At 37.1% G+C, this 25,741-nt stretch overlaps 1 protein-coding gene across 1 annotated transcript; it reads left to right on the plus strand.

Moving 5' to 3' along the window:
• The first annotated feature begins 704 nt into the window (after nucleotides 1–704).
• inpp5d (inositol polyphosphate-5-phosphatase D) lies at nucleotides 705–24,241 on the plus strand. The gene is made up of 27 exons (XM_059340854.1): nucleotides 705–1,317; nucleotides 1,770–1,833; nucleotides 5,001–5,136; nucleotides 5,229–5,373; nucleotides 5,567–5,707; nucleotides 7,094–7,184; nucleotides 7,300–7,377; nucleotides 7,474–7,551; nucleotides 7,657–7,780; nucleotides 9,756–9,862; nucleotides 11,025–11,127; nucleotides 11,212–11,408; nucleotides 11,488–11,605; nucleotides 12,308–12,404; nucleotides 13,776–13,914; nucleotides 15,017–15,125; nucleotides 15,284–15,372; nucleotides 16,211–16,292; nucleotides 18,014–18,106; nucleotides 18,192–18,302; nucleotides 18,397–18,476; nucleotides 18,564–18,651; nucleotides 20,078–20,224; nucleotides 20,314–20,377; nucleotides 20,466–20,663; nucleotides 21,999–22,435; nucleotides 23,192–24,241. The coding sequence occupies exons 1-27, from the start codon at nucleotides 1,178–1,180 to the stop codon at nucleotides 23,230–23,232; spliced, it is 3,297 nt and encodes a 1,098-aa protein (XP_059196837.1). The 5' UTR covers nucleotides 705–1,177; the 3' UTR covers nucleotides 23,233–24,241.
• Nucleotides 24,242–25,741: the final 1,500 nt, after the last annotated feature.

The following is a 25,741-nucleotide window of genomic DNA, read 5'->3' on the forward strand; positions in this document are numbered from 1 at the left end:
TCTCCTATGCTATGCATGTATTGTTTTTTTCTATGATGTTGCACTATTGCATGACAAACTATTAATCCCATTCCACTGTGAGTCACTTAAGCTTGACGTCATCTGCAGAAGAAGTTATGTTTGAGACAGAAAGACATGATTCACACAGCTTAGTGAGATGCGAGTAATAAATGTACTTTGTAACTTAAAGTTGTGAATAATAATACAGTAAACATATGCTTTTACAACCTCTGTGCATGAAATGATGTGTGTTGTCTGTACTGACGCTTCATATGTGAGACTTTGACCCGCTCTCTGTGAAAGTGTGAAACCTATTTCAAGAGTAGGACAGAAACCTCTGAGGCTGCAGTGACTTGTCACTGTGTAGTTCTCTTTTTGTATCATGTGACCCGTGTTGTGGTTTGTGAGCAGCTTATTTTCCTCCTCTTATTTCTGCAAGACTTCCTGTCCATCACATGAACATGGCAAGCCACTCTAAAGCTGTATTTCCTGAATGTATATATTTTAGAAAACCCCATTGCTCTGCTGATTCATATTAGATGATCAAACAGTTAATTCAGGCTGTGCCTTCTGTGTGCACTTGTTTTATTTTTAGGTCAAAGGCCATTTGAGCTTTAAAAAAATTAGGCTGGGGACCAAATGAGGCTTCATGTACTTTTTTACAGATTTATCTATACATTCTTTGAGTGTAACAAGTAAGAATCATTGTATTTGATACTTTATTTGTTACTTCCCTTTTTCACTTCTTTCAACATCAGTTTTTACAAACGGCTTAACTATTTTCTGCATAGTGCACATTAACAAGTACATAAAACTAAAGAGGAGGATGCTGGTTAATCATTAAGTAATGTGATAAAGAGATTTACTCAGCAAGTGAAAGTCTGTATTTCCATTTACAGCTCTGTGGATCTGTCATACAACAGGCAGAGCAGAGTTAGAGGCACAGGGCCCTCCTCTCTTAACTTCTCAAATGAGGAAGTTCAGAAGCAAGCTAGTAGCAGCTTCCTTTTACAGCTTTCGGAGGCAGGGGATGAACAAGTGAAAGAGAGGACTTTAAAGTACGCACCATGAGAAGATAAAAAATAGCCAGAAAGAAACTCTTCATTGGCTTTTGCTGGAATATAGTTTGAGTGCAGATGCGAAACTCTTGAGCTCCGGCTCTTGGGTGAGAAACAGAATGCCAAATTATCAACCTTGGTACCATGGTACTATAACTCGATCCAAAGCTGAGGATCTACTTTCCAAAGCAGCAAGAGATGGAAGCTTCCTTATCCGGGGCAGTGAGTCCATACAGGGAGCATATGCCCTCTGTGTTCTGTAAGTTGACATTACTTGTTTCTGACAGCTTATTTTGATGCAGTTTCAGAGTGGAAAGTTAAAAAAACAACAACATTCATAACATGCATATGAGCTGGGTTTGATCCTAAGTTGACATGGCTGTTATGCTGAATGTTTTCAACACCAGGTTTAAGGAAAAATAACTAAAAGCCATCATTTGGGCATATTTAATAAAACATGATTTAAAGTGAAAACCTTCTGTTATATTTCAATGTATTATATCACATTTTGCACATAGGCACTGCAGCGCAACACTAGTTCCTCTTTATTTGCATACTGAGCTAGCACAAAGTAACACCCTTTACCGTCTGAAACTCAAGGGAACCTTTATTCAAAATGCCACTCAAACTGTTCTCATTGCATGTTGAACACACTTCATACATGTCATGTTCTGGTGACAGACATTTTAATTTATATTATTTTAATCACAGATACCAGAACTGTGTGTACACATACAGAATCCTGCCAAATGAGGATAAGAAGCTCTCTGTTCAGGTGGGTTCACAGTCTGACACAAGCAACCATTATTTTGCCATATGAGCTATTGTTGAATACTTGTCAAGTAAGTATTGCATTTGTGAAGCTTAAGGGCTGTTTGTCTTCTTATATCTAAATAAGTGCTGGTAGGCAGCTATTTTTAGCTTAGCTGTAACCTTTTTAAAAGCTGTCAGGTATATTTAGACATACAGGTGCATCTCAATAAATTAGAGTATCATGGAAAAGTCAATTTTGAGTAATTCAAGTCAAATAGCCCCAACCAAGTATTGAGTGGATATAGATGGACAAACTTTTCAGAAGCCAACATTTCCATATTAAACATACTTTTTAAAAATTGTCTTTTGTTATATTCAATTTTTTGAGACACTGAATTTTAGGTCTTCATTAAATGTAAGCCATAATCATTATAATTAGAAGAAGACGTGAAATGTTTCATTCTGTGTTTAATGGATCTATTTAATGTGTTATTTCCACTTTTTGAATTGAATTACTGACATCAATAAACTTTTCTATGATATTCTAATTTATTGAGATGCACCTGTATATTTGTGACACATTAGCAACATTTTAAACCTGTCGGTTGTTTGCTCAGTCAGTTCACCACCTATATTGGTCCACACTTAAACAATTCAGTAAATATTGCAAGGATAAATGGCAGCCAGAGGAGAGATTGCAATTGTTTTGGTGATCCCCTGACCTTTCATCTAACACTCTCATCTGGTCGAAATCTCCCTTTGTGCCACACTTTGGTGTATATCCAAAATAAACTGTACATTATTAGCACTAATTTGTAAATGTTAGCATGCTAACACACTAAATTACAAAGGTAAACACCATAGTCTGCATAAAATAGGTAATCACCTGCTTAGCATCAACATGTTAGCATTGTCACTGTGAGGATGTTATCATGATAACGTTATTTAGCTCTAAACACTGGTGTTGGTAGTACAGCTAGCACAGAGCTGCTAGCATGGCTTTAAACTATTCAAAGTCTTGTTTCAATCACATTTTCATCAAAACAAAGCTGAGAACTCTTGGGTTTGTAGAATTATCTTATGAGATTGATGAATAATCAGTAAATACCACTGGCCTCAGGTCAAAATCTCCCTTTGTTCCACACTTTTGTTTATCAAAATTTAAACCAACAACGTTCCCATTAGCCTCAGTTGTACTTTATCAGCGCTAATTTGTAAATATTAGCATGCGAACACACTAAATTACAAAGGTAAACACCACAGAATGTATAAAATAGGTAAACACCTGCTTAGCATCAACATGTCAGCATTGTCACTGGGAGCATGTTAGCATGCTCACGTTAGTATTTAGCTCTAAACAACTGTCAGTAGTAGAGCACAGAATTGCTAGCATGGCTTTAAGTCTTGTATTAATCACATTTTCAAAACAGAGCTGAGAACTCTTGTGTTTGTAGAATTATCTTTTGATTGAAATTGATGAATAATCAGAAAAATACCAATGGCAGACGAAGCTACTGAGAAAGTGTAAAACTTCCTGTGTGAGGCTGCAATGCACACATCCAACCCAGTTTCAAAAGACTTTAATGCCACAAATGTACTCATCAGACCCAAGCTGTAGTTGTTATTTGTTGACATTTATAATTTGATGATTGATGACATGATTCCATGTGTGTGTAGCAACAAGATCTCCAACCTAAACGACAGAATAGCATAGGTGACTTTAATGTGCAGATTAAGAGATGCTTTATCAGTCTGTGGTTACCTATGGTATATAACGTATAGGTGTAAAACATTTTTTTTTTAAATGACACCCACTTGGAGAAAGTAAAAGCAGCTTTTGCCTCTGAGTGAATATGGGCAGATATAATTGAGTATCATCAGCATAGAATTGAAACTAGAGCGTTACAGTAGCTGAGAAATGGCACAGTGTAGGCCTACGTATTTTTCACATCAAGATTATTAATCTAAATCATAAACAAAAATTAGTTTTTGAGCCACACACTTAAATTTTTAATTGCGCCAAAATCACACCAAGCAGCCTCAAGGTGCACAGGCGGCGGGCTGCAATAAAATGTCGATAAAAAGATGTGATAGCTGTCTGAGTTGGGGATGGTTTAACTTTTGCAGCCAGAGGATACCTGCAACTAATCAGTAGACAGTCCTGTGACATGTTGATGTAAAATACGTGAACACACCTGCAGGAAATAAGTATTCATATATCAGTACTGAAGTGAGCCGCTTTTCAACACAGCTTGGCATGTTTTCAGCTTAAGACATGTACTTTGAATGTGAATAAGAGCTAGTAAAAAGCATAAAAATAGAGCTTGTTTATGAATACTGCATATGACTTGACACACATATGCTATTTATAGGGAGGATGTATTTAAAATTGTATGATCAGCCTGATCAATACTCACACGTCCGAGCCACCTATTATGTTGATTTGAGGCCCGCCCACGGATTAATGTCTGCAACTGGGTCTGTGTAAGTGTCAGTCAAAATAGGCCTGTTTCCTGCTCAAACAAGATGCAAGTAGAGGCAAAAAAGTGCATCTATGTGGTCTAGTTTGGTCAGAAAAGTGCTTTTTTCTGCTAATGCCTCAAAAATTGACTGTTTATAAATGGCCAGAGGGTATTTAGTAGTAAACTACCTGATAACAAAACAAAATCTTGTACAATCCATGCATGTGCATGCTATGCAGACTGGTGGTTTAAAGTAGTGGCACCTTATTATTCTAATTAAATCATGAGCTGACGACGACGTGAAGTTGAGTTAATATAGTGACAGCAAAAGTTCAACTGGAGAGACAGGAGCTGGATCACTTTATTTGTAATGGCAGTAACTCAAGTTTCAAAATAAAAGTTTAACATAGCCATGTAATCAGAGCTACTTTGCAATAAAACTAGTCAAACTATGTTTTTTAAACTTGTATAGGGAATTATAGTTTCTTTTCTAAAATAGCACTTACATAAAGCTGTTTAAGGAACTTAGCTGATGACATTAATGCAGCTCTAGTCAACTGGAGGAAGCCAAAGATGGTGCAGGTCGACATCTGCCATCATATGGGAAGTAAAACTCAAAGATTAAGTCATCTGCATTGGCAACAAAAAACAACAGTAACAACATTTCACATTTCAGTTCTGCTTGAGTGTGAGGACAATTATGTGTCTCCTGTGATCTGCTCTTCAGGCATCTGATGGAGTTCCTATCAGGTTCTTCTCCATGCTGCCTGAGCTGGTGGAGGCATACTACAGCCCCAACATGGGTCTGATCACACATCTGCAGTACCCTGTCCAGAGGGAGGTGGAGGTAGACGATGAGCCAGGTCAAACAACATTACTTCATCTGAATAGTGGCTGTAATGTATAAAAAAATAATAGAAAATTCCTAAACATCCCATAATTTTATATCGTGCAGAATCCAATAATCTTCCACCGCAGCTTCCACCCAGGAACTTTGCAGCCAACGATGTCAAAGACAGTGACCCCAAGTCTTCTGAACAGGCCTGCAAGTCCTTATCAGACACCTACCTGATGAGACTGCAGCATATGGACTTGTCCACGTATGGTCACATTTGCAGAATTAACACTGATGCACTTCAGCTAGATCATTTATAATGCGAAGTTTCTGATAATACACTGGCAGTGTAAAGAGTGTACAATCTGATAACTCCTATGATTATGGGCAGTGATTATGTGATTGGGTGAAGTTAATTAATGCATGACCTAACAGTGTGCTCCTGTGTTTCATGCTAGAGTACCAGAGGAGCATCAAATGGCTATCCAAGAATACTTCAGGACGTCAATCTGCTTAGATGCTGAACAAGTACAGTATGGTAACCCTAACCTCCCTGGGCTAAAGAAACTAACACTGGCAATCTGCAAGAATCTAAACAGGTATTGTTGCCAGTCAGCAGAATATATATTAGATTGCAATGCATTGGGCCGAGTAGACCGGACATTGAACTGTTTGCTGTTGTCATTGGTTTAAAGAAAATGGTGATTATCGTTCGTTGTTATGGTAACAACATGTCAGTGGGGCCGTAAAGTGTGTCACACTCACTACTAAAGATGGATGGCTAGTTAGCTCTCTTTCTGGTAAAGCGAGACAAAGGGGCAGTCCCTTCTGGCCACCAACCCACTGTTGGGCTCATTTTCTGTAACCAGTGTACCATGAAATCAAAATGGAAGAAGCAAACTAGCTAGTTCCCTAATTCGCTATGCTTCAATGCTGCACTGGTTACAAAAAATTGTTGTCACTCCTCTGACAATAGCTTTCCACACTGTGGCCAGTGGTTTAATGTAACTAAGTACATTAACTAAAGTACTGTACTTCAGTACAATTTTGAGGTACTTGTACTTTACTTGAGTATCTCCATTTTTTGTAACTTTATACTTCTACTCCACTACATTTTGAGGCAAATATTGTAATTTTTACTCCACTACATTTAGCTGACAGCTTTAGTTTCTTTAAAGATATTTTTTTTTGGACATTTCTTTTATCAGCTTTATTTGATAGTGTGAGAGAGAGAAAGGGGGAGACAGAGGGGAAGACATGCGGGAAAGGGCTCCGAGTCGGACTTGAACCCGGGCCGCCCGCTTGCGAGGTCAAGGCCTCTATGGCATGCACTCTACCAGGTGTGCTACCGGGGCGCCCCAGTTTAGTTTCTTTTCAGGTCGAGATTTAACATGATTCATTTAAATGATCAGACATTTTTCAAAGTAAACCTCATAACAGTATATTAAGGAAGTTAAAATGAGCCATATCTTTATTTAATTAAAATGCTGCATACACAAATGCATCAATTTTAATAATCCAATAATATATTTTAACTTTAACTTTTACTTTTGATACTTTAAGTAAATTTTGATGCTGATACTTTTGTACTTTTACTTCAGTTAGTTTTGAATGCAGGACTTTTACTTATAGTGGAGTAATTTCATAGTGTGGTATTAATACGTTTACTGAAGTAAAAGATCTGAATACTTCTTCCACCACTGACTGTGACAAGAGTATGTGAATGAAGCCTTAAGGTGTTTAATTTTGCTTGCTTTTCATGCTACTCAAGTGATTGTTTGGTCATTTTACCATAATATCTCTTTTCTGTGAGTCCACAACGTACCACAAGTCGGTTTATACTGAAGTTAGCGTACTACAATTCTTTGCAATGGCAACAGTACACAAAATGACAGCTGCCCTGACCATCTTGCTATCTTGTTTTGAATTGGAATATCTGTTAAAGTCATTTAATTTCTATGGCTCTGACTTTTATTATGAAACAGTGAAATTACCCGCATCCTGCCGGCTCTAGAGGTCTTTCATCGATCGTTTGACCAACAGCTCTCACCAGGGATTGGACAGTTTCCAAAACATGTGGGTGGCACTCTTGATCCTTTGCAGCATTGTCAACTCACACGCGCGCACACACACACACACACACACACACACACACACAGCCCTTATCGTGTATTATTTCCTTTATTTTCAGTTCTCTGGAGATTCAGGTCAATCTGTAACCTTAAGGCTCGAGAAACTGACAAAACTGCTCTACTCAATAGAGGATAAGGTAGAGTGACTCATTTTACTGACTGTGAACAATCTGACACACCAACAGTTAATTCCAGTTACAGATAACAAAGCACTTTTCTCTTCCTTTTTTCAGGCTAAAAGTTCCATGTTTGAGTCTGTTGGACAGGAAGGAGGTCACAGGAAATCTCTCATACCACTGGTTACATTCGAGGTGCTTCTCTAAAGGAGTTACTGTATTACTGTGCAGGAAAGTGGAATTATATAAAATGTCTGGGGGGTTGTGATTTATTTGACCTGTTTCCTCTTTTACTTGCAGGTCAAGCAAGAATCTCTGGGTATTTCCACAAAGATGTTCCTGAAAGTAGATGTTGAAAGTGGGAAACTCTATCTAAAGAAGTCGAGGGACGGGCCAGAAGACAAATTCTTTGTCCACAACAAAAGTAAGACGTCACAGTTCTCTTTAAATGTCACATTTTTGGCCATGAAAGCAATGTGGCTCGTCAGTCAGTTGGTAAATCAGTCTGTAAAAACTGAACAATCTGACTTGAATGATCTCCTGACTCTTCATGAAGCTCTCAATGAGGTTGACATCTTTTGTTTTTAGTGAAATGTCTCAACACCTGTTGACGGATTGCCAGTGGTGGAATGTAACTAAGTACATTTACTCAAGTACTGTCCTTAACTACAATTTGGTGGTACTTGTACTTTAATTGGGTACTTCCATTTAATGTAACTTTAGACTTCTAATTCACTACATTTTGAGGAAAATATTGTACTTTTTACTCTGGTACATTTAGCTGACAGATTTAATTACTTTTAAGGTTGAGATTTAACATGAAGAAATATATCAATTTAAAATAATTGCACACGTTTTTAAATTAAACCACATAACAGTGTATTAAGTAGTTAAATGAGCCTGACGTCATTAACCACTTAGTGTTCAAGGTCTTTTTTTATTTGAGAATTGATGGTTGTGGGCAGTGGATTTTTGGGGGGAGATAGCAGGTCAACAATAAATGCCACATAGAAGTGGTGAATATCATCTGAAAGCTGTTAACCTGAAGATTAATTGGAGATGCAGCTCACATGAAGAAAACTGGGCTCATTGAATCCACAGCTTTCCAGTGATACCCAGTTTATGTAATTCGATGCCTGTTTAGGGACCTCAGTATGCGCAAATATTAAAATACAGTAGGTGGAAATGGCAGATTTGTACTTCATGAGAAAAACTATGTGGTTTTTGCCTTAAACTACATCTTATCAGCATGACTGTGTGTAAAGAGGAGACTTGTGGTAACCCAGAGAGCCTATTTTTATTGAGATAGCACGACGTCATAGGTCACCGATAGGTGACTGCTTTGAAAATCACCAAAATAGCTTCCGACATGATTTCCTGACATGCTTGGGGTCTAAAGATTCCTTAGATCTCCTAGTTTAGTATCTCCTCTATATTCCTAAAATTGAGGGAAATGGCTAAAATGGTTCTTACTAATGGTAAATGGTTTAAATGCATCAATATTAATAATCTAATAATATATTTTTGAATGTATCTGAGAGGGTCCATTCTGCATAGGGAATACATTGCTTTTGATACAATAAATACATTTTAATGCTGATACTTTTGTACTTTTACTTCATTAAGTTTTGAATGCAGGACTTTTACTTGAAGTGGAGTAATTTCAAAGTGTGGTATTAGTACTTCTACTTAAGTAAGGGACCAATGCGGATTGCCATAAAATCCGGTACAGAAAAGTATCAGAATTACTTATCATGACTTTGGTGATCCCTCATAATCATAATCAGGTCAGAATTGCTGTACTCTGTGTCTAATGCTAAGTAACAAGTTAACCTGCTAACATGCGAAACAAAGTTAGCAAAACATGGTGAACATTATACCTGCATGTTCATCATTGTGAGCACAATAGCATTAGCAAGTTACCATATTTAAGTTGCACACGAAGAACATGTAATTACATCTTGACTGTGTTTCAATTCAATGTACACTTTCAGGTAGTAGCTACACTTTGTATGCTTTGTACGTGTGTAGTGTGTGAATGTTGACAGGGTGTTGTCTCAGATCAAACACAGCTGTTACTTACCGGAAATCGCAAATTGCATCCGGATGGAACATTAGCGCCACATTTGACCACAATCGTCCGACAAATGATCTGCCGGATTGTTGTCTCACTTTACAATGATATTGAAACTGAATAAAAATGAGCGGTTTTACATCACTGTGCACTGCATGTTGCCACAACTATCAGTGTGAACTCTCTGATGCTCTAAAAATAGTGTGTGTGCAGAAGAATTCAAAGTCCACAGAATCACAAGCATGACCATAGACGCCTTAGAGTCTTGTTTGATATCTGCTGTAAACCATCAACACGACTCATTTTTAAAGTGGTTATTTTTCAGTCCTGCAGTTGGTGAAATCCCAGAAAATGCACGCCAAACTTAACATCGTGGCAGAGACGGAGAAAGAAAAGATTCTACGTAAAGAGTTTGTGTTTGAAGACACGAAGGTAACAAGCATCTGATTAAGTCATTGCTTAACTCCTGATTAGGCCTAATGATCCTGAAAACATGTTTTCAAATCAAGTATATATCTATAATATGAAATATTAATTTGTCCGATTTGATTGGCAGTGGTCTAGCAATATTACCATGGGTTACATTACCATCAAATCCACAACTTTCAACACATTTACATTCAAGTGGTGCTAAATCCTGATTGACTGAGTTTGTTTCATGACCGTTTTTAACCCTCTGTATGTTCGTTTCTCAGGAACAGCAATAATGTTCGTGGGTCAGTTTGACCCGAGGCATGTTTAATTATTCAAAAGTGTCAGAAACTATAAAATCCTATAAACATACTTCAGATTTCATTAATAACTCCATTACTAACCATTTCAATCAATATTTAGTTCAATAGTGTTCTTTACCTCTCACTGATCACGGTTCGTTCGTTTGATCATGGTTAATGTTAAAACTTTTTTATGTACCTTGGTAAGACCTACATATAAAATATAATGGTTTTACATGAGATTGAGTTATTGAAAAATTTGTTTTACATTTTTTATTTTTTTTATTTTATGTCGTGAGTTGATAAATCAATAGTCACCTCTTCTGTTCAGGGTCAGATTGACCATTGAACAGTATCTATGTAATATAAACATGCAAATATGTGAAATGAACCATTTTCATTTTATATGTTGATTACACTTTTTAAGCCAAGCTGAGGAAGTTTTAATCCCGAAAAAATGCCTTTTACTATTTTTAGTTAACAGATTGTGGTTCAATGAAGATAATTCACTCGTTTTTCATAAAAAAAATGCATGTTGAAACTTTTTTTTCGTACATTGGAAAGACCTACATATAAAATATAATGGTTGTACATGACATTGATTTGGAAAAAAATATATTTTTTATTTTTATAATGAAATACTTAATAACTTTAATACTTTTACTACTTTAATACATTTTAATTTAATAACTATTTTTTTTAGATTATTAAACTTTAAAATGGGTCAATGGGTCAGAGGAGCCTGTTGCTCCTGGTAAAAAGCTGATAAAGAAAATATGTTTTCAGGGGAGTTAAGTTTACAGTGACATGTTATTCATGTACAATATTTAATTGTGTTCATTAACAGATATAAAAAAAAATGTTTTATCATGTTTTGACAGAAAAGGGAAGGGTTTTGCCAACTACTTCAACAAATGAAGAACAAACACTCTGAGAAGCCTGAACCAGACATGATCACAGTGTTTGTTGGCACCTGGAACATGGGTAACCACGTTAACATCTTAAATAGTTTGAATTCATGACTGATAATGTAACAGTACAGTAAAATATGTCTCCATGAACCTGTAGGAAATGCTGGCCCTCCCCACAAAATCGACTCCTGGTTTCAGTGTAAGGGCCAAGGCAAGACACAAGACGACACCGCCGACCACATCCCTCATGATTTTTATGTCATCGGGACTCAGGAGGATCCTCTGGGTGAGAGGGAGTGGGCCGACACGGTGAAAGGAGTCCTGAGGAAAATCACAAACATCAGCTTTAAACAAGTGAGTTACCCTGACAAAGTAACAAAGCTAGAACTAAACGCAGCTGCAGGGCAGTAATGCATCATCGTCTGACTTCCAGGTGGCAATCCACACTCTGTGGAACATTCGGATCGTGGTCCTCGCCAAGCCTGAGCACGAAAACCGGATCTCCCACGTTTTTTCAGACAGTGTGAAAACAGGGATCGCAAACACTTTGGGTAAGCAGTTGGGATGGGCGTTTGGAAGAAACCTGCCAACTCGATTATTTATAACGTTAACGATCAATATATCGATTAATCACTGTTTTTATACATACTCCAGTATGTATAAAATTAAAAGATATACAGTACTATGCATAAGGTTTTGATAACGGATGCTTTTATTTTGAAAGGATGAAAAGAGAATTCCTGTTGATCGTAAAACTAACTCAAATGAGCTTAAACTGTAAAGATACCATCAAGGAGTTCAATGTTTTATTTTTTAGCCCCTGAAGAGGCATGAGGTTAATTTTCACAGTAATCTTGCATATTTAAGTGTGTTTTGTGTTTAAATAAGTTTTGGATCAAATTAAACCTTGTAATTCATGCTAGCAAGGTTTGATACAGTAAGCTAGTTTTACTCAAATTAATTGTATTTCTGTGTGTTTTATAATTGTTATTGCAACTTTCAGTTCACAAACTGTAGCTTTATCCAACTTAATTCTCAGCTCATTGGTTTATGGCTGCACGATAAAATTAAAATAAAAGAAATACACAGATTGATTAAAAATTCCAAGTGATCGACCTTATTCTTAACGACTATTAATCGATCATCGATAAATTATTCCCATCCCTAATAAGCAGTTCCACTTCTCCACAAGCCATGAAAGGATCAGTCATGGAAGGTCATTGAACAGTTACCCATCTCTGTGATGTTTGTAGGAAACAAGGGAGCAGTGGGAGTGTCCTTCATGTTCAACGGTACATCGTTTGGCTTTGTCAACAGTCACCTGACCTCTGGAAGTGAGAAGAAGCTCAGGTGAGCAGATTATGCTTCGATCTATGTGGGCTTTTTTGGCCCACATTTTTGCCTGTCAGGCGTCATACATACGTAGAGGTTGTAGCCAGGACAGACAGAAAGGTAGATACCTGAAACTGACCAAATGTAAAAAATCACTAATCACTATCACTAATCTACGGAAGAGGTTTAGGGCCATGTAGGAGAAAAAAATAATGAGAGGAGTTTTTTTTTTCAATATACAGTTCGAGAAAAAAGTACAACTATTGTTTTGGGGAAAATCTTCTTTTTGTTGTTTACATGTTATTTTATGTACATTTTAGACATACATTATATATTATATAGGTATTTTCTCAACATTGTATTTCGACTTTATTCTCGTCATTTCGACATTTTTCTTGAACTTAATAATGATTTATTTTTTCTCCTACCTGGCCCTAATCCTCTTCCATACTAATCAGTTGATAATACTGATTAAACATGTATGTGTTTATTCTCTAAATCGTTGTTTTATTTTGAATTCCTTTTTTACCTCTGCCAAGGAGGTTGTTTCTATTCGGTTTGTTTGTTTGTTTCGTGGTTGTTTGTTTCTCAGCAGGATAATGAAAAAAATACTGACTCAGTCTTTTATGAATCTTGGTGGAATGATGTAGCGTGGGCCAAGCAAGAAGCCATTGTTTGCACAATTAGCTACGCTGAGCTTGAAAACTTTTTTTACTAACTGATTGAATGTCAAATATAATGCTTTATATTGTACTAGTGCAGTGCCCGTAGGAAGTATGTATTCATACAATACATGCCACACTACAAAGTCTGCAACTCCATAAAACACTTACTTTTCATAAGGTTTGCACACCATCCAGCACATGAACATTGAACATTGATATTCGCTGGAAACTATTCAAATATTATTGGAAAATCGAACCTTGAAGCGCACTTTATAAAACTCCGAAAGATAGGTAGGCTAAACAGACTTACAAATGAGATGAGTCAGGCGTGGAAATGAGCGACACACACACACACACACACACACACAGACGCTTCTTGCTTTTATAAATAGAAAGATAATAATTAAGGCAACACTATTTTTAATAGATGCATTTGGCTGTATTTTTTGTATTGTGTGTTTATTTTAACAGTTAACAGTTAATATTCCACTAAAAAAAGATATAGATGGGCAGTGGGTGCTCTTTATTGTAAATATGAAAAAAACAGTCATTACCAGTAAAAGTAAATGGGATTTTAGGTGGTGTAAGTACATTAATAAACACTAATGAGTTCACATTTTGCTTCAACTATCATTACTATGGGGATCACGTATATACATGCAGGAAAAGTATGTTTTGTTTGTTTTTTCACTTTATTCTCCAATACCTTTTTCTGTATTTGCAGACGCAATCAAAACTACATCAACATCCTACGATTTCTGAATCTGGGAGATAAGAAGCTCAATCCGTTTGACATCACACATCAGTTCACTCACCTCTTCTGGCTCGGTGATTTGAACTACCGTGTTGAATTTCCATCCACTGTGAGTTGCTGTCAAATGCAGTTTGCTGTGTACACTGTGTGTGCTTTGATCAAAAAGCATTATATACTAACAACATGCAGTAGTGAAAGAAGTATTCAGATCCCTTACTTAAGTAAAAGTACCAATACCACACTGTGAAATTACTCCACTACAAGTAAAAGTCCTGCATTCAAAACTTACTGAAGTAAAAGTACAAAAGTATCAGCATCAAAATGTACTTAAAGTATCAAAAGTAAAAGTACTTGTTATGCAGAATGGACCCACTCAGATTGTTTTATATATTCTAAATATATGATTAGATTATTTATATTGATGCATTTATGTAAGCAGCGTTTACATTTTGTAAATAGGGATCATTTTAACTACTTGATATACCGTTATGAGGTTTAATTTAAAAAAAATATCTAATCACTTGAAATTGACCACATTGAAATTAGTCCACTACAAGTAAAAGTCCTGCATTCATATTTGACTTAAGTAAAAGTACAAAAGTATCAGCATCAAAATGTACTTAAAGTATCAAAAGTAAAGTATTCCTTATGCAGAATGACCCCTCTCAGATTCTTTTATATATTCCAAATATATTATTATATTATTACTATTGATGCATTTATAAATTAAATCAAGGTTGGGCTCTTTTAGCTACTTAATACACCGTCATGTGGTTTAATTTATAAACATGTGCAATCATTTTAAATTGATAAATTTCTTCATGTTAATTCTCGACCTGAAAAGTAACTAAAGCTGTCGGCTAAATATAGTGGAGTGAAAAGTACAATATTTGCCTCAAAATATAGTGGAGTAGAAGTATAAAGTTACATGAGATGGAAATACTCGAGTCAAGTACAAATACCTCAAAATTCTACTTAAGTACAGTACTTGAGTAAATATACTTACTTACATTCCACCACTGGCAATATGTTAGTAACAAAATTCTCAAACAATATATTTTATGAAATATGTCAAAATAATAGAGATCCAGCGGTGCTGTAATTCAGTGAGAGCTGCATTAAAGAGCTGGTTGTCATGTGTCTGAACAAGTCTCAGCTGCTGACACTTTTGAGCAGGAAAAGTCACTACTCTGCACTGTTTCCCTTCACAGGAAGCTGAGTACATTGTGACAAAGATCAAACAGCAGCAGTACCAGGAACTCCTCTGTAAAGACCAGCTCAACATGGAGAGGAATGAAGGAAAGGTCTTCTTGCATTTCGGTGAGTCTTGGGCACACGGAGAATATTAAATCAATACAGATGTGACTTTCTATATCAACTCTGTTCTGTTCATGACCTGATGCATTAATTCATCATCAGCATACATCAAAGAATGAGGACTTATACAAGAAGACGAATCATTTTCTTTTCTGTTATAGATGAAGAGGAAATCACGTTTGCACCCACATATCGATTTGAAAGAGACACGCGAGAGAAGTATGCCTACACAAAGGCCAAAGCCACTGGGGTAAGCTCATGTTTGGTCAGATGTCTTTTCCCTGTTTGGCTCCCGTCATGCTCCGTAGTGCAGAAACTGTTACAGCAACTACAGCATTGAACACAACTCTCTTGACACAGAACATGGCCTTTACTTTGAGGCATCTAGATCAAAAAGTGTGACAATATGATGTAGCCCATTGAAAATGTATGACACAACTCATCTACAGACGCCACAATCAAATGTTCAAATTTATCTTGTCTACCAGAATTAATGCTTAAACTGCAATAAAGTCTAGTCTGTAAAAACTATTCGGTGTTAACCCTCCTATTATGTTCGTGTCAGAAACTAAAAAATCCAGACATCCAAACATTGTTTATATTTCATTAATAACTCCAATACTAACTATCTCAGTCAATATTCAGTGCAATGGTGTTCTTTACCTCTCACAGATCATGGTTCAATGTGGATAATTCACTCGTTTTTCATAATAAAATGCATGTTAAAACTTTTTTTTAAATGTACATTGGAAAGACATACATATAAAATACAATGGTTTTACATGACATTGAATTATTGAAAATTTTATTTTTCATTCTGTTTTTTTTCTTTTATATAGTCACCTCTTCTGTTCAGGGTCAGATTGACCATTGGACAGTATCTATGTAATATAAACATGCAAACATGTGAAATGAACCATTTTAATTTTATATGTTGATTACACTTATTAGGCCAAGCAGAAGAAGTTTTAGCCTGAAAAAATACTTAAACAATTTTTTTTTTTAGATGTCTATACTTTGAAATGGGTCAATTTGACCCGCAACATAACAGGAGGGTTAATGTTTATATGATGACTTTATCTCTACAGACAAAATACAATTTGCCATCATGGTGTGATCGTGTCCTGCGGAAGTCATACCCTCTGGTTCATGTTGTCTGCCAAGCATATGGTGAGTCAGTTTCAGAAGTGCTTATTTTCTAGGATCCATCATTTTCTATGGTTTCTTAGGAAGGGTACTGATAGAAAGGACTGTGTACTTTGGAATTAAATAAAAAGAAAACAGAGAATGTGTTTTGTTGTTACACTTCCATCAAATTATACCAATTAATCCCAGCAGGTCCGCTTAGCCGATAACTGAGCCATTATTATGCTCTTATCTCTGCTCACTGTCAGACTGGAGGGATAATGTGGTCGTGTATCTGAATACTGAACTCTTTATGTGCATATTCAGGACTGTTTGTTTGACCTCTTGTGGTTGCAATAATACACAATTTTTCAAAAACATTTATATTTATGTATAAAGAATGGATGTAGTGACCGTTTGTGGACTGCCTGTTTTAGGCATCGAGTTCAGCATTACACCCTTCGCCATCTTGTGTCGCCATCTTGTGTCGCCATCTTGTTTTTGTAAACGAGGAGCAGACCATATTTGGACTGTGGAGGAGCGAGAGGGATCTGATGACACTGACTACACGCCTCTCTTCACCAGCAACCTAACTGAGCAAAGCCGCTGCTAATTCAACCTCCTGGTCTGAGCAGTGAGGCAAACCAGGAAGTGACCCAAGCTGCATTCTACCAAAAATTCCAGCAGGGGGCGCTGACGGTGGCTGCAGAAGCATTTGGGTCCATCCATTTCATTACAAAATGAGAAAACTTCTCACTTGATTTATTACCTCAGAATTTTTTTAGGACAACACTATGGTCTCAATCGCTAGTAAAAAAAATCTTCTTCAAGACAATTTGATGTTAATAGTTCTAAGGGGGCCCCATTTAGAAGAAAATAGAAGAAAAAAAATCGTGTGATTTGGGGGATGGCTACCTTTGATTGACAGTTCACTAACAAGGCGAGCTGTCATCAGGAGAGAAGCAGAACAATGCGTATCCACGGCAACGTGTCAATAAAGTAAAAAAAATTGGTCTCATAACTTTGACCCTTTCAAACTGTACTTTCACTTAATGACAGTTTATTTGAACATTTTGTTCATTAAAAATGTCTTGTTCAGCATTTGGTTGGACTATTAGACACTCCAAGGAGTCGCTGTTCATTTTTCTTAGGTAAGTAACCTACATTTTGTTTTTGTTTTTTGCTAGCCAAATTGAACATCCCAGTTAATGCTAACACGAATTAGCAGCGACTTCTCTCAGTCAGGTTGCCGGTGTAGAGAGGCGTGTAGTCAGTGTTGTCAGATTCCTCTCGCAGCTCCGTAGCCCAAATATGGTCTGCTCCCGGAAAAGCAAGATGGCAACGAGTGTAACGCTGAACTTGCCTCAAACGGGCAGTCCACAAACCAATGGGTGACGTCACGGTACGTCCATTATTTATACAGCCTGTAATTCAGATCGACAGTATAGAACAATATGTGAACCTGAAAATGAACAATCTGTCCCCTTTCATAAAAGTTTCATTAAAAATTGCTTGAGGGGTGGTCCGTAGCGTAGTGGGTTACACAGGCGCCCCATGTGCAGAGGCTACAGTCCTCGCTGCGGCGGAGCCGGGTTCAAATCCGGCCTGAGCTCCCTTTGCCGCATGTCCTCCCCTCTGTCACCCCCTTTCTATCTGTCTCACTATCAATAAAAGCCTTGAAAATGGCCAAAAAAATATCTTTAAAAAAAGTGCTTGAGTACCCTGTCAATGATATTTAATAAGATCCAGTCTTTTCTAACTCGCAGGGTGCACTAATGACATCATGACAAGTGACCACTCACCATTATTCGCTTCATTTGAAGTCGGCGTAGCAGTAGTCCAGTTTGTCTCCAAGCAAGGTATGATCACCTACAGCTCACTGCAGATGACTTCACCCACTCCAATGATGTTACATCATGTTGTCTTTTTTAAAATGTATTTCAGACCCAAACAGTGCACCTCAAGGTGGGATACAGATCATGAACTGTGTGGCCACCTTGTCGACAAAATCAAAGACCAAATTCTTCATCGAGTACCATTCCAGCTGCTTGGAGAGTATGTTTGTCTCTGTCTGACCGTATCATATTGGATCATGCTTTGAAATAAGGCTGAGATGATCAAACAAATGTTTTTCTCTAAACTTCTACAGAAACAGTCAAGACTTTAGAGGGAGAGAACACGGAGCAAACCAATGGGTCCATAAAAGTTTGGTTTGGCAACCAAGTCGAGGTAAAAATTAGGGAGGAGCTTTCAGAGTGTAAGATGACTTATTCTGGAAATTAATCATTTGTTGTCTCTGTTTTTTGTTTTTTTTAGCTCACCCCTATCATCTCTGACCCGGAGTACCTTTTGGACCAGCACATCCTCATCTGTGTGAAGTCGACAGACTGCGACGAGTCCTACGGTAATGAACTTACACACCGTTTTTTATGTTTATGCGTTGAGATGAACAGCACTTACAGTTTGATCGTGTTTTATGTCTTATATGAAAACACACCGCAAAGCTTGTGCAATCCTGTTTTTATCACCTTCGAAATATTTAAAAAATACGGTCGATGCTAACTTTTAAAGACACCGAGACCATTTTACATGCTTTTATCACATCACGCTGTCACAACCGAACTATGGACCCAAACCCAAAAGCACATCTCTTCAGACCAAAAAAGTTTAAAAATAAAGTTTTATTAAACAAAATAAAAATCACTTTACAGAAGAAAAACTCTTCACTAATCTCAGAAACTAAAACTCACAATTTGACTGTTTGACACAGTTTGACTAATAAACAAACTGAGAATCACTCTTATGAGGCTAAACTATGACTAAGAACACAAAAAGAAAATCACTCTTGTAAGGCTATGCTAAAAAGAAAAACTGAAAATTACTCTAGCAGACGAAGTATCGAAGCAACAAGACCTGACAATGACATGGACAAAGCGCTGGTTCTCTGACATGGAACAAGACAAAATGGCACAGGACAAAGGGAGACACGGACTATACAATGGGAACAATGGACACAGACAGGAAGTGGAACCAAAATAAAACAGCAAATCACAAGACAACATAGGCACCAGAGAGAACTGAATTAATTAACTTACATTTTTCTGGAAATGACACACGCTTGGTTTACTGCAACAGGCTTTTTACCTGCCTGAACCAAAAATCCATTCTTAGAGTCCAGATTGTCCAGAATGCAGTAACCAGACTTTTAACGAGAACCAAGGAACATGATCATATCACTCCTGTTTTAGCATCCTTACACTGGCTCCCAGTATGTTTTAGAATAGATTTTAGGATTTTACTGATTACTTTTAAGGCCCTTCGTGGCTACATCTCTGACCTCTTAACACCTTACACACCAGTCCGTACTTTGAGATCCTCGGGCAGAGGTCTCCTGACTGTTCCAGAGGCCCGGCTGAAAACTAAGGGGGACAGAGTGTTCGCAGTCAGGACCCTGAGGCTCTGGAACAAGCTGCCCGAGGAAATCAGATCGACTGAGTCAGTGATCTCTTTTATACGACGGCGTATTAGGGCCAAGTAACAAATATGTACGCGGGGGAGGGGGGTATTATTTCTAGAAAAAGTGGCAAATTTACGAGATAAAAGTGGCAAATTTGCAAGAAAAAATTTTTTTTCCTCATAAATCTGTTGTCACAAATCACAAATTTACTTAACTTAACAAATCTTAACTTCCCTTGAACTGTCTTTTAATTGCATTACTTTTATCTGTCATTTTATGTCTGTCTTTAATGTCTTTGGAAAGCACGTTGTAACATGTCTTTTGAAAAGTGCTCTATGAATAAAGATTATTATTGTTCTTATTATTCCAAAAGGGGAGGGTTGTATTGCGCTGCGAGCTGCCCAGTTCTGCTACACAGAGTTTCAGATCACACTTACTCACCACGGAGAGAAGACGGGAACTTTGACAGGTGGCATCCAGATAAAGACCTCTGAGGGAAAGCCCACTGAGAAGTTATACGGTGAGTCCGGAAATATGCTCAGAACCTGTGTAATAAATGTATTCTACTTCTGTTCTTGGAGTAACAATTCCTCTTTTTTTCTCTCTCAGATTTCATCAAAGTCGAAAGGGATGACACTGTCACTTCAAAAGGCAAAGGCGGCGACGCAAACAAGTGAGACATTTTTTTTCCACTTGTGATTACTTCAGAATATCTAAAACACGAGTTCTGGGTGTAATATATTCTATCTTCTGATCAACAGGTGTTCCCTCACCCAAACACTTGATATTTCTAACCCCAGTTACATGGGAGTGTCCTTCAGAAGTGGCAATGTGATAGATAAAGGCTGGAGTTACAGCATGCCGCCAAAAAATCTTCCAATCGCTGGACAAGGGGGTAAAGACAAGAAAGGTTATGACGTGGGAACACGCAGTCCCACAGCAAAACCTTTGAATCCTACGTAAGTTTTGTTTCTGGTGCAGTGGTGTTTTTCTGTGACACTCAGTCTTCAATCTAGGGCTGGGCGATATATATATTAAAAAAATGATCATGACATTTTTTTTGATATCGTCCGATCTGGATTATAATTATGAAAGGTTGATAGAAGGATTATGAAAAATGATATGCTAAATAAGTGAATAAGTATAGGTTACAAACTGGATGAGGATGTTCTTGTAACTGCCTTCAGTCTTTTGTTTTGTTGTTGTTGTTTGTTTGTTTTCTTTGTGGGAGTAATAGAAATTCTCCGAATAGGCCTAGATAAGTATTTTTTTACTTCAGCCCACTCCCTTTTTTTACGGATCACAATGATATTAGGAAATGCGTATTGAATATTAAGTCGGCTGGTTCTTATATTTATCTCATGACTTAGACAGGGCAGATGCATGTATATGTATAGGGTTATATATACTGTATGTGTGTAAATCTATATGTGTATATGTACATCTGTATAACGTTGTGTATATGTATATGCATCTAGCCTACGTTGTTATTGTTAACTTTGTTGATGTTGTTGTTTATTTTTCAGTACAAAAAGAAGAATTAATAAAGGAAAGAAACTAGAGATTAGTTCAACATTTTATTAACGTACAGAGTTAATTACAAAGTAGTTAAATAATATATAAAAAGTATATTCATTCAACAGTACAACAAATGTAGAAAAATATAAAACTTGTTTATTGAACTAAGTTCCATTCAGTAAAAACATGTTTCTCTAAGTTTTCATATGCCCCATGCTCTTGAACGCACCATAGCCATTCCGACGCTGTTGAATGCACCATACCTGTGTGTGAATTGCCATGCTGTGAATGTTAGTTTTCTCTCCATACAGCGGCGGATAGATTGTAATTTCCTTTTGCTCTTTCCCAACATTAACCTGTACCTCCCTGGTTTATTGCTCCAAGTCATGGCTGACATCTATTCCGCTGACCTCAGCTCCACGTTTAGCTCTGTGTTCGGTCTTTCTTACTTACTTCTCCGGCAACTTACAAACAGTAGTGGAGAAGGAAAAGGTCGACTCTGATTGGCTGTTGTCAGGCACATTTCCGACATGTTTGATTGAGAAAATATGCTCACAGCTGATCAGCGTAATCGACCTTAAATTTATCACGGCCACTAATTGCAATCATAATATTACCCAGGCCTACTTCAATCTCAATTGTAATCTAACTTATTAATACAGTTTATAGGTTTGTTAACAGGACTGACATCATCAAATCAAAGTGAAATGTACAACTGTGTGTCATCAGCATATGGAAGATATTAGTAGCTGATATGATCTGGTCTGTTTCTGTAGGGGTGAGGATGAAAAGGGGTCAGAGATGTTTGACAATCCATTATACGGTGCAATGGGGAAATCACGGGGCAAGGACCAAGAACATCAGCAGAAGGACCACCTCACACCTCCAGATCCCTTCTTTGCAATCTCCAAACCAGCAGACGGAGACCTTGATCGTCCCCCGCTGCCCACCCCACGCAACCGCTCCTTCACCTGCTCAGAGACCAGACCTCAGCCTCCAGCACCCATCACCTCGTATCCCTCCACACACAAGAAGCCAGTAGTGCCCTCACGCTCCGAAGGAGGGATGGCACCCAACCGGCCTCCTTTACCTTCCAAGTCCCGGCCAGGCGTGCCGGAGCCCCAGAATCCAAGAGACTACAGAGACAACTCTGAACTCCCCAACAAACACAGACCGCCAGCAAGACCTGTCCAGGCACAGGCTCACAAAGATCGTAAGGAAAACTCTGTTTCTCACATGCAAAGGCTCATTAGTAAGGATGGAAATAATTAATGGATGATCGATTAATGGTCGTTAAGAATTTGGTCGATCACGGGGAATTTTTTATCAATCTGTGTATTCTTTAATTTTAATTTTATCTATGACTGCTTATCAAAACTCACTGAACTGAAACTCAGCTTAGCATTCAGTTCTGCGTCCGTATGTCAATAAGCCAATGAGCTGAGAATTAAGTTGGATAAAGCTACAGTTTGCAACCTGAAAGTTGAAAACACAATTATAAAACACACAGAAATACAAGAGTATTAATTTGAGCAAAACTAGCTTACTGTATCAAACCTTAGCATGAATTACTAGGTTTAATTTAATCCAAAACTTATTTAAACACAAAACAAACTTAAATATGCAAGATTACTGTGAAAAGTAACCTCATGCCTCTGGGACTAAAACATAAAACATTGAAATTCTTGACGTTATCTTTACAGTTTTATATCACTTGAGTTAGTTTTACGATCGACAGGATCAAGTCTCTTTTCTTCCTTACAAAATAAAAGTGTCCGTTATCAAAACAGGCATTTGCATAGTACTGTATATATATATCTTTTATTTTGCCCATATATGCATGCAGCGATTAATTGAGTAATTGTTATAGATAATTGAGATTGCAGGTTTCTTCCAAACATCCATCCCTTCCCATTAGTCTTTAATTCCCCAGCAAATATAATAATGCAAACTTTTTGTCTTTCTGTAGCACATCCTGAAGTTCCCAAGATTGGCCGTTCTGTGAAGTGAGACCAGGCTGCAGCGATGATCAGCAAAACTGTACAGCTTCCTGCTCTGCATTATTGTAAACATAAAATCCACAGAGAAAAGGCTCCAGCCAGTCACTCCCTCCTACATATGTATCACTTATGAGTGATTTTGCAATATTAATGAAGGAATTGTTCAACATTATACTATTTGTCCTTATTATACATTATTGTTTCACTATATACTGGCTGTTTGCTAAATATGATGCTACAGACACTTAGCTTAGCATCAATACTGGAAACAGGGCTACTGTTGCAAGGTGCAAAAATGGATGTCTTTAAATAGCCCACAACCAAATGCTGAACCAGACATTTTAGGCGATTGAAATGTTACTTTTGTTACTATGTTGAATTAACTTTCATGAACTGAAAACACACAGTGAAAGGGTCAAAGTTCTGGGAGGAAAAAAGCCACACAGAATGAAACGATCAGGACCATTAATTCGAAAACTATTTACTGAGGTAATAAATCAAGTGAGAAGTAGCCTAATTTTCTCATAGACTTCTATACAATCTGACCAGCATCCAGTGGAGTCGCCCCCTGCTGGCCATGAGAAAGAATGCAGGTTTAAGACACTTCAGACTAAGGTTGAAACTTACTCTGTGCAAAATGCGTTAATCATCACTTTTAAATGCAAAACTTAATGCAAAGCTAACTGTCTCCTGTCTTTAGTTTCATATTTCACATTCTAACATGAGCATGATATCAAGGTTCTCACCTAATTCTTGCCAAGAAAGCCAAAAAAGCGCATTTTCCAAAATGTTAGACTTTTCCTTCAGTGATTTAAACATTAGCGCAACATTTTCAGACTTCATTTCTGCTGAGCTCACATTAAAAAGTAAATTTGAAATTAAACTCTGCTTATAAATGTTTCTGTTACACTTCATGCTGAGTTTTACACTATACAGTAGCTACCCGATGTTTACCGCACAGTATTATCTTGCACAAACATGTTTGCCATGAGAATGTACAATAAATGCTCAAATAAATTCAGCTTAATTTTGTTATTTTAGATCTTTATCACTGATGTCACAATTACTGCCTGTGAAAATGTTAATAAATACCTCCTAAAGTCTGCAGAAGTGACCGGTTTCGTGCTGCAACACCCCAGTCATTTGCTTCCATCTGCTGCTGCCTAAAAGAACTGCATGCAGAGTAACAAAGTTATTAATAAACTCTTCAAATCCTTAATGAAATCATAGAGGATATCCTACTTGATGCTATTAAAAAAATACACAGGCATCAACTTTTTCTGATGCAATTTAGTCCAGTCAGATGCGTGTCAATGTGAGCTGCACTACATTGAGCTGCCAGTTTTAGTTTCAGTTACTTTTCAGGTTGAGATTTAACATGGAGAAATATATCAATTTAAAATGATTACATGTTTATAAATTAAATCACATAACAGTTTATTAAGTAGTTTAATGAGCCCGGCCTTGACGTCATTAATAAATGCATCAATATTCAAATAATATATTTGGAATATATAAAACAATCTGAGTGGGGCCATTCTGCATAGGGAATACTTTTACTTTTGATACTTTAAGTACATGTTTGTGCTGATACTTTTGTACTTTTACTTAGTAAAATATGAATGCAGGACATTTACTTGTAGTGGTATTAGCACTTTTACTTTTGGAATCTGAATACTTCTTCCACCACTGGTAACCACTAATGATGGGTTGTAAGTAGACAGTTCCTCATTTAAAGGGACAGTTCACCCCCAAATCAAAAATGCATAATTTCCCTCTAAAGCCTCATCTTTGCACCCTTTAGGTATGAAAATAGAAAAGTCCATGCATCCTTCATGTTGGCATGGATGTTCAACAATATATCGACCAGAGGGCAGCTCATTGCAGAGTCAAAAGTTCTGACAACAGCAGACATGGTGACAGTGGAGGAGGTCACAATAATAGGCCTATAAATCTTGATACAGAGACAGCCTTTTAGATACCAATGATCTGTGCACGGATAATTTTGTTTCATTGATATCACCTCAAAAAGTTCTGCTGTTTTTGAAAACTATGTCTTTCTTGGGTCCATAAGCATTCAGAAACCTGCACAAATATGGATCAAATGAATGCAGAGTGTGGGCAGAAGGCTCGAGAGATGTCCGCCTTCTCTTTAATATATTGGGACTAGTTGGCACTTTGCAACTTGTGCTCAAAGTGTCAAAAATATACATTTGAAAAACTCAACAGCAATGTCTCTTTTCAGTACGGAAAAGGATTAGGGCCAAGTAGGAGAAAAAAATAAATCATTATTAAGTTTGAGAAAAAAGTTGAATTACAATGTTGAGAAAAAACAGTCAAAATAAAATGTTGAGAAAATATGTATAGAATATATAATATAATACAATAAATGTCTAAAAAATTCACATAAATTACATAAACGCAGATTTTCCCCCAAACAAAAATGTTCCTCTGATGACCTTTTTCTTAAAATTGGATTTCAACTTCATTCTCTACATCTCAACTTTATTCTTGACTTT

Source organism: Centropristis striata, chromosome 9 (genome assembly GCF_030273125.1).
Source record: "Centropristis striata isolate RG_2023a ecotype Rhode Island chromosome 9, C.striata_1.0, whole genome shotgun sequence".
Taxonomy (NCBI): domain Eukaryota; kingdom Metazoa; phylum Chordata; class Actinopteri; order Perciformes; family Serranidae; genus Centropristis; species Centropristis striata.

Excerpts from the sequence above, each read along its gene's own strand:
- inpp5d (XM_059340854.1), top strand. The coding sequence starts at position 1,178 with ATGCCAAATTATCAACCTTGGTACCATGGTACTATAACTCGATCCAAA. Across the intron at positions 9,863-11,024 it reads TTGTGTTTGAAGACACGAAG|AAAAGGGAAGGGTTTTGCCA; the intron begins GTAACAAGCATC and ends ATGTTTTGACAG. Across the intron at positions 15,373-16,210 it reads CAAAGGCCAAAGCCACTGGG|ACAAAATACAATTTGCCATC; the intron begins GTAAGCTCATGT and ends TTATCTCTACAG.